This window comes from Mus pahari, chromosome 20, assembly GCF_900095145.1.
Source record: "Mus pahari chromosome 20, PAHARI_EIJ_v1.1, whole genome shotgun sequence".
In the NCBI taxonomy this organism is placed as follows: Eukaryota; Metazoa; Chordata; class Mammalia; order Rodentia; family Muridae; genus Mus; species Mus pahari.
This window is the reverse complement of record NC_034609.1, coordinates 40,197,199-40,205,802: the sequence shown is the minus strand read 5'-3', so window position 1 is coordinate 40,205,802 and position 8,604 is coordinate 40,197,199. Positions and strand designations below refer to the sequence as shown.

General features: G+C 49.5%; 1 protein-coding gene across 3 annotated transcripts; it reads left to right on the top strand.

Annotated features, from left to right (window-relative positions):
* Positions 1-3,408: 3,408 nt before the first annotated feature.
* On the top strand, positions 3,409-7,924 carry C20H16orf46 (chromosome 20 C16orf46 homolog). Of its 3 annotated transcripts, none has more exons than XM_021220771.2 (3): positions 3,409-3,592; positions 5,360-5,607; positions 6,888-7,924. In XM_021220771.2, the coding sequence occupies exons 2-3, from the start codon at positions 5,398-5,400 to the stop codon at positions 7,893-7,895; spliced, it is 1,218 nt and encodes a 405-aa protein (XP_021076430.1). In that variant the 5' UTR covers positions 3,409-3,592; positions 5,360-5,397; the 3' UTR covers positions 7,896-7,924. The 3 variants fall into 3 exon arrangements, with proteins under 3 accessions (XP_021076430.1, XP_029388535.1, XP_029388536.1); XM_029532675.1 differs by lacking the exon at positions 3,409-3,592 and adding an exon at positions 4,464-4,532; XM_029532676.1 differs by lacking the exon at positions 3,409-3,592 and having other exon boundaries at positions 5,307-5,607.
* The last annotated feature ends 680 nt before the right edge of the window (positions 7,925-8,604 follow it).

The window sequence follows — 8,604 nt, the reverse complement described above, 5'->3', positions numbered from 1 at the left end:
GATCATGGTTTTTATTTGGATATTAGTGTTTTATTTAGTGACTGCTAGTCTTAGAAAGTTGATTTTAATTACAGGACGTTCCTGTGTCTGGTGCTAGGGATACCACTGAGGTGTACATGTGAAACTATTAAAGAAAAAATAATTAGGCCAGGGGCTAGAGGGGCCAGTGGTTAGGAGAGCTTGCTGTTGCTGCTTCTCTTGCACACACCTGGGGGTTCAGTTCCCAGCACCCATGTGGTAGCTCAAAACCATTCCTAACTCCAGTTCCAGGGGATCTGATGCCTTCTGACCTCTGAAGGTATCAAGGCACATAAGGTGCATAAGCTCAGGGCGAGGTTTACCCATGATTCTCAGTGTGCACTGACCCTGTGTTTTCCCCAAAGGCAGATTCATTTATAGAACTTGTAATAGTGGGGAACCGCAGTCACTCTTTCCCGTGTGATAATAAAAAAAGAATGAAATCATTTTCACTTCTCATAATTGCTAGTTTAGAGAGGGGAACAGGTGACAACTGGTCAGCAGTGGGCATGGTGTGTCAGTGTACATGGTGTGTCTGCACATGGTCAGCAGTGCACACAGTGTGTCTGGACTTCATCCTGTTCTGGTTTCCATTTACTAGCCATAGACACTAGAACTTTCTGACACTGGCTTAAACTGTTCTTTACAACTTAAGTGCACTTACTGCCAAACGTAGTTTCAGAAAGCAGATAGGGCACACTCTCTAATGTCAACTATAAAAGTGCTGACTGGAGCCGGGCGTGGTGGCGCACGTCTTTAATCCCAGCACTCGGGCGGCAGAGGCAGGCGGATTTCTGAGTTCGAGGCCAGCAAAAAAAGTGCTGACTTTTTTTTTTTTTTTTTGAGTTGGAGATTACATATGCACGCTGATATGTATAGCAAGCTTGGTGCCTCCCAACACTGGGAAGGTGGAGGTCAGAAGATCAGGAGTTCAAGGTCATCTTAGCTACAGATCCCATGGCCAGCCTGGACTCAGACAAGCTCCAATAAAAACATAGACAAACTCCACTACCAAACCAAAACTATGAAGTAGGTAGACTGCTCTAGCATATCCCCTCTGACTACAGCATGCAATTCTACAGCTCATGTAGCCCAGGCTGAGCTGGAGGGTAGAGACAAGGACCACATTGACTCCAGTTTCCTGCTTTCAACTTCCACCAGCTAGATTAAAGACATGCACCACCATACCTGGTAAACTTTCTTCCTCTGTCGTTTTTTTTTACCCCCTTTAGTCTTTGTCTATTTTCCCAACATCTTTGAATGTTTTCAAAGGATTAAAACCTCGGAAATATGTAGGGGGAAGTAGGGGTTGGGGTTGGAGAAATGGTTTAGTGGTTAAAAGCTCTGGCTGCCCTTTCAAAAGACCTGGGTTCAATTCCCAGGATCTGCATGGATGCTTATGAATGCCTCTAACACCAGTTCCAAAGTATCCGATCCCTCTTTTAACCGCCATGGGCACCAGGGATGGAAGTATTTCACCAACACACATTCAGCCAGAATACCAATACACTTAAAAAAAAAATTGAAGTTTTATGTATATAGATTGTTCAGAAGGCATTAAAAACTTAAAACTCTCGCAGCACTTGGGAGGCAGGTCTACAGAGTGAGTTCCAGGACAGCCAGGGCTACACAGAGAAACATCCCCCAACCCCCACCCCCCAAAAAACCTTAAAACTCCACAAAACAAAACACCTTGGAGGCTATGTTGGGTTTTAGTAAACCACTAGAGGGCGCTCAACACAGTATCCGGTATGAACAAGACCAGTGCTTCGGGACAGCTGACTGGAAAATTTGATCCGCCCCCCTCCCAACCCCCATTTCTGAGCTTTTCTGTGGCTGTTGAAAAGACTTTTGCCTACCTTCGGTTGTAAAGATTATGGCTGAGGGGCCACGTCTGGTGGCACATGCTTGTAATTCCAGCACTCAGGGACAGAAGGAAGATGCTGACTTGGAGGCCAGACCAGACGGCATAGTGAAAGCCCACCTCAGAGCACTGAGGAACGGAGATACATCTTGGTGAGACTCCCTGTCTAGCATGCGAACCTAGAAAACAACGGAAGGGTGTGTCTTTATGACTGCCCAGCACGAACATGGTGTACATACATATACACAGGCAGAACACTCATACGCATAAATCTAAAAATACATAGAAAATTTTAGAAATGTGTCATAACCTATGATACATGCTGGGATTGCAATATATATTACAATATGTATCATATATGCTTGTTATTTTCCCCATATGTATGGGAGAAATAACAAATATTCATAGTCTAGAAGAGGACTTTGTTCCAGCTTCATGTGTCACATACATCACATCTTTAGAGGCCATTAATGCTATATAAGTCTGCTATCGATTGCATATATGCTATACTGTATATATATTATATAATGCTATAAATGTAAAAAGTAGTAATTCTTAGCTATTTTTTCCAAATGCCTTTGACTGACCTTGCTTTTTTTTTTTTTTTCTTTTAAAGATTTATTTATTTATTATATGTAAGTACACCGTAGCTGTCTTCAGACACTCCAGAAGAGGGCATCAGATCTTGTTACGGATGGTTATGAACCACCATGTGGTTGCTGGGATTTGAACTCCGTACCTTCAGGAGAGCAGTCGGGTGCTCTTACCCACTGAGCCATCTCACCAGCCCCTGACCTTGCTTTTGGAAACTTGTTTTCCTAATACTTTTTAAACCAGAAAGCAGAGGGGCCTTGGGACTAGACATGAGTTGGGACGCTGGGTTTACCACGCGACTTCAAGCTTAGGTTCCCTGCCTGGGGTGTGTTTTCCAGTGCTCAAAGGCACCAAGGGGCAGCATGGTGGAGAAGCGGGGGCCCCCTCGCGAGAAGCTGCTGCTTCTGCCCCAGTCAAGTGGGCAGCACCAGAAAGAACAAAACAAGAAATCCTTCCTGGCAGCAGGCGTGGAAGCCCACGCCCTCGATCCCCCTCAATGTTGATTTAGGTCACCGAGGAAGGAGGCTTGCCAGGTCACCAGGCTACAAAACAAGGGAGGCCCTGTCTCAAAAATATGCCAACCAGGAATGAGTCCTCCCGCGAAGTTCTGAGCCCGCTTTCCACTAGCACACGGGATCCCAAGGAAGGAAGGGACGATTCCGCCTAAAGGAAGAAGTGGCCAAATCTCCGCACGCTTGTTTGTGTGGCCTCTGAGGCATTCCTCCTAGAAGGTAAAAGGCTGTTGCCAGCGCATCTTGGCCGCCCAACGTCCCCAGTGTGAAGCCCTCGAAGCGTCAGGCAACGCGGCACCTTAGCAACCGCGCACAGCGCGACGGGAAGGCTCCTTAGTCCCGCCCCCAGAGGGACTCCGGCCTTGAACTGGTTTGTTGCGGCGTTGCGTCACTTCCGGCATGCCTGTACCCAGGCCCGCCTCCGACGCGGCCGTAACCTAGGGCAACAGTCCGGATCTTGAGGGCCGCCGCTAGCGGCTCCGGACCTTCCTTGCCTCCCGGCCCCGTAGGAGCGTCTGAGTGGCTGTGGCCACTTCCTCACCCCGGGGAACACTCCCTAGACACTTCACAGGCGGCAGAGCCGCGGAAGGAAGCAACCTTCAGGGTGGGTAAGCGAGACGAAGATGGGGTACGGCTCTGGGGGAGCCGGGACTGGGCGGGGCCTGGGGAGCCGCGTGGGTCTCGGGGAGGAGCCGTTTGATGGGCGTGGTCTGTGGGGGCGTGGCTGAGACTTCAATGGGCGGAGCTTGGTGCAGCTCTCGGTGATCTTTTGAAGGAAGGGTAAACTCTCAGCTTGTCGCGTGGTGGGAGCCTCAGGGAGGGAGGAAAGGAACTTATGCGGCATGAAGGAGTGTGCAGGGAGTATTAGTAAAAGGGACGAACCAGATGGGAAGTCCTGGGCACGAGATTCCGTCTGCTGTGAGCCTCGGGAGCCCTCAGAAGGCCGTCCTTTCATGGCCCAGCCCTTAGTGAATTCAGAGAGCCGACAAAGGGGCAGAATGTCACCCTGTTCAAAACAAAAATCTAGATCCTAGGCAAAAATGAAAAAGGGCACGAGTTGGAAGGGGTTGGCATAGAAATGGCACACGCCTTACCCTGCAAGTGGAATTATTGGCTGTTGTAAGTTGCCATGTGGGTGCCAGGAACCGAACGTGGGTCTTTGGCAGGAGTAGCAAGCGCTTTTAACTGCTGAGCCATTTCTCCAGCCCTCCACCTAATTTTTGGAGACGTTTTCTCTCGCTGCACCCAGAGTTCACTGATTTTGGCTAGACTGGCTAGCTGGCAAGCCCTAGGAATCCTCCTGTCTCTGCTTCCTGGCGCTGGAATTAAAGGCTTTCATTCATCATAGCAGTTGGTTTTTTTGTGTGGGTACTGGGGATCTTAACTCTGTTTTCTTTACCTGTGTGGCAAACACTGTGTGACGGAGCCATCTTCTTTCTCAAGCCCATTCTAGAAGAAATGCCTGGGCTTGTTAGCCAGGCAGCCTAACCTGGAAATGGTAAGCTTCAGGCTCACTGAGAAACTGTTTCAAGGGACTAAAGCAGGTGAGTAAGAGAGCAGGGGTAACTGATGTGCACACCATGTGTATAAAAACATGAGTTTAAAAAAAAATGGAAAAATATGGGCTGGAAAGATAGCTAAGGGGTTAAGAGCACTGGCTGCTCTTGCAGAGGGCCCAGGTTCAATACCCAGCACCTACATGGTAGCTAATGACTAACTCGAGTTCAGAGGATCCGATGCTCTTCTCTGGTCTCCTAGCATACAGGGCTCACCGCCTACGGTACACAGACATGCTGGCAAAACATGCATACACATAAAAAACAAATTTAAAAAGGAAAGGAAGGTAGCAATACAGAGAACCAGTGAAGCCTGCGTCTGTAAGCTGTGTGGTCCCACTCCTATCCTGATGTCAGCATAGTGCCATTCGTAGACCTGCATCCCTTGTGAACTCTGTAACAGTAGCCAGAGATAGAGCTGATGCTAGTGCCTTCCTACCTTTTCTTCGTCCCTTTGGAAGCCTGATGACCTGAGTGCAATCCCTAGTATGAGTGTGGGGGGATGGGGAATTAAAGGACAGAACTACAGAAGTCCTCTGACTTCCATGAAAGATTTGTGACATGTCCTTCCACCTCCCCCACTCCCCCATCTCACACACACACACACACACACACACACACACACACACACGTCAAAAAAATATACTAGTTTTAAACTAAATTTAGCCATATCTTTTTTTTTTGTCAGCAGTTATAAAGGGATAATTTTGAAACGTTTATTCTCAGTCTTTCTTGTATATAATAAAATATTTCACTTGAGCTACTGATCTGATTAAAAAGATAACATTAACACCAGCTTTAATTGAACTTTGCAGGAAGAACATGTTAAAAACCATAAGCGATCACCCTAGTAATGGATCTCTGTGAGGAAAGCGAGACTTTTGTAGAAAATACAGAAAATCAGAAAATTGAAGATACAGAAGAGACGGCGCCGACTTTACATTGTCCCGACGAGAGAAGTGAAAGGAGTCATGTCTGCTGCCTTCTTGGTGTCAGCGACCTCACACTGGAAGAGGATGGGAGGGCCAGGGAGTTTGTCATCAGCACCGGGTGGGAGGAAGCCGTAAGTGCCGCCTTGGGTCTTTCTCACCTCCGTGTCTACTATGGGGCTTTTTCCAAAGTAGTTTGTATCACTGGTAGTGTTGTAGTGAATGTAGGAGCCTTGGGATGGAGGAGAAAAAGCAACACAGCATGTGCTCTCGGGCACCCATAGATGGTCTGTCAACATCTCCATAGCCATCTGGGGCCTCGTCCTGGGAAGGAGGCTGCAGAACACCCAGAGGTGATACGTGGCACCCGGAGATCAGGGGCTGGGCACAGCGGGCTGGAAAGCTGCTGAGAGACCCACAGGCTCTGTCCTCCTGGCTCTCTAGAGCCTCTGGTTTCTCAGAGCCAGGAGTGGAAGCCAACACTGAAAACTAGGGCAGGTGCCTCACTAGCACAGTTTCATAAGGAATGTGGGGCTTGTGACTTAGTTGGTCGAACTGTGGGCCAGCAAGTTGGCTCAGCATGTAGAGACGCCTGCAGTGCAAGTCCTGGAGACCTGGTCCCCACATATAGGAGGAAGGAGAGAAGTGACTGCACAGACTTACCTCTGACTGTCACACTCACACCCTGGCACACTCGTCCATGCATAGATCATACACAGCTGTGTGAGTGCACACACACCAAACAGTTAAGGTGATAAGGAAACGTTGTCAAACCTAAGATTAAATGTGGGCTTCCCAGGTTAGACAGCAAAAGATGCAGGTTGCCCTAGCTGAATTTCAGATTGTGAAATACATAGCCCTGTGGGGTTTTCTTTGTTGTTGTTGTTGTTGTTGTAGGCAGCCTCAGCCAGGAAGCTTCAGAAGGAGGTGGGCATAGCTGTACCTTGGGCACTCAGGGGTCCTGGTTCTCAGGGCTTCTCCTTCTGAACTGTCTGTCCTGTGATTGGGAGACTGACTCACAGTACGAGAACCCTTGGTCGGGAAGGAACAGTTTTGATCCACGTTGCTGAACTTGAAGGAAGCTGTAGTCAGTACTCCAGGGGCTCTGTGCCCATGCCACTGCCCAGGGTTTAGTTAACAGCAGTTCCTGCTTGTGCCTGAGATTAACATATACTGCTCTAATATAGTTGTTTGCATGAGGCTAAGGTTTCAGAAGCAGAGGCAGGAGTTTATGGTCAGCAAGGCTACATAACACCGTGTGTGTGTGTGTGTGTGTGTGTGTGTTTAAGATAAGTCAAGTTTAAGAAAAAAAAATGTGGCTCAAGTAAGGCTACGAGATGAGGGGTGTGGCCAAGATGGCGGAAGCAGGGCCTGGCATCGTTGGCTTGAGGGTGACGTGCTACTTTCTCTGCAGGTCCATGGCTGGGGAAGGACCTCACCAACTGCCTGCATCTGGTCAAAGAAGAAAGTGAAAAGGGGGAGGCTCAGAGAAAGCACCAATGGTGGCAACGACTGCTTGTTCTGTATGAGTCTTTCCCAAGGGAGTCTGGAGCCCCGGTCCCTCTTGGAGGTTGGGAAACTGGAGGCAGGTGCTGAGGCAGAGGGGAGCGCCCAGAAGAGCTGGAGTGGCCCCGTCCAGGGTCCCGGCACTGCTTCCAGAGAGCAGCCTAACAAACTCTGCTTTCCCACCTACGTGCATGGAGAAAAAAAAAGCCTGCAACTCAAGGAGTTTATCTGGTGCATGGAAGAGTGGCCTATGCCCGAGACAGTTAGCAGCAAGGCCTGCAGGAACCCCAGTGGAAGCACTGAGCAAGGGCTCTCCATCCCTGACTCCGTGGCATCCGCATCCAAGGCTCTTGTGGTTCTTCCCCCTCTGAAAAGCTCTCCCCACAGCTTGGACGTCCTGAGTAAGAAAAGCAGGAATAATTTCTGGCAGCCAGAAGAGAAGGTGCTGAGGGTGGAAAAAGATGAATGTGTGGCTTGTGCAGACGGACTGAAAGTGGTAGATGGGAAAGGTGAAAAGAGACACTTTGAGCTGGCCAGCCACCTGAAGGTCACCAACGTACTGCCTTTCCCACCCACTGTGGCCCGGACCCACCTGCTGTCAGCCGAGTCCCAAAGGTGCTGCCTGCACTGGTCCCTCCTGCCCCAGAAAAGCTCTGTGTTCCCACCTAACCCCACCGACATCCACTATCTTGCCACCCTGCAGGTTTTGGGGCAACAGGGAGGGCAAAGCTGCAGAACTAGGCTCAAAGCCAAGGACACAAAACCTCCCAGGGCCACTCCCAAGCATATTATCACCGAGGCCAAGCAGGAAAACAGGCCCCATGTCCTCGAGAGCAGAGTCTTCCCCAAACCTCTCTTGCCGTCCCTCACAGTGAGCAGAGTTGTCATCCCCGTCTCCACTCACAGAGTCCTCTGATTTGCCACAATATAATTCCCTGGGACTGAGTGCTGCCTGAAACTCATTTGTCCCTTCCTGTCCTACATTCTCCTGTTTCTACTCCTCAATCAAACCTTCCCTCCCCTTCCCTCCCTTTTCCTCCCCTTTCTTCCCCTCCCCTCCCCATCTTCTCCATTCCTCACCCCATCCTTTTTCCTCCCCCCCCTTTTTTTTAGTGTGTTTGGATTCATCCTCAAATACAGTATATTGAGGTAGGCAGGTGTGGTGACACGCCTATATTTCTAGCATTTGGGAGACTGGGGCGGGAGATGCCAAATTCAAGGCCAGCCTGGACTATACAATAAGACACTGTATGCATGTTACCTGCTTCTTCTGCTAAGCTGTTTATAAACTCTAAGGTGGGTCAGCCTGTGTCTGCCTTCTTGGGCAGTGGCTCCCGTGGAGGAGGCAGAGCATCGGAAAGGCACCTGGCTGCCCTCACCCCAGCCCCAGAGCCTCCCAACAGGGCTCTGCTCCCAGCAGAGCCCCAGCTGAGTGCATGCTCAGCTTAGAGAGGCACCGGCTTGTATTTGAACCAGGCAGCTGTTGGCTTTTCTTTCCCTCAACAATGATGTAAGATACTTGAGGGATGGAAAGTCCCAGCTGGATCCAAGTGGATATGCCAGTGTCCACGGCATCCAGAGACATTGATTGTCCAGTACTTCCCCTGCCTAGGGTGTCACGTCTT

Excerpts from the sequence above, each read along its gene's own strand:
- C20H16orf46 (XM_021220771.2), top strand. The coding sequence starts at position 5,398 with ATGGATCTCTGTGAGGAAAGCGAGACTTTTGTAGAAAATACAGAAAAT. Across the intron at positions 5,608-6,887 it reads GCACCGGGTGGGAGGAAGCC|GTCCATGGCTGGGGAAGGAC; the intron begins GTAAGTGCCGCC and ends CTTTCTCTGCAG.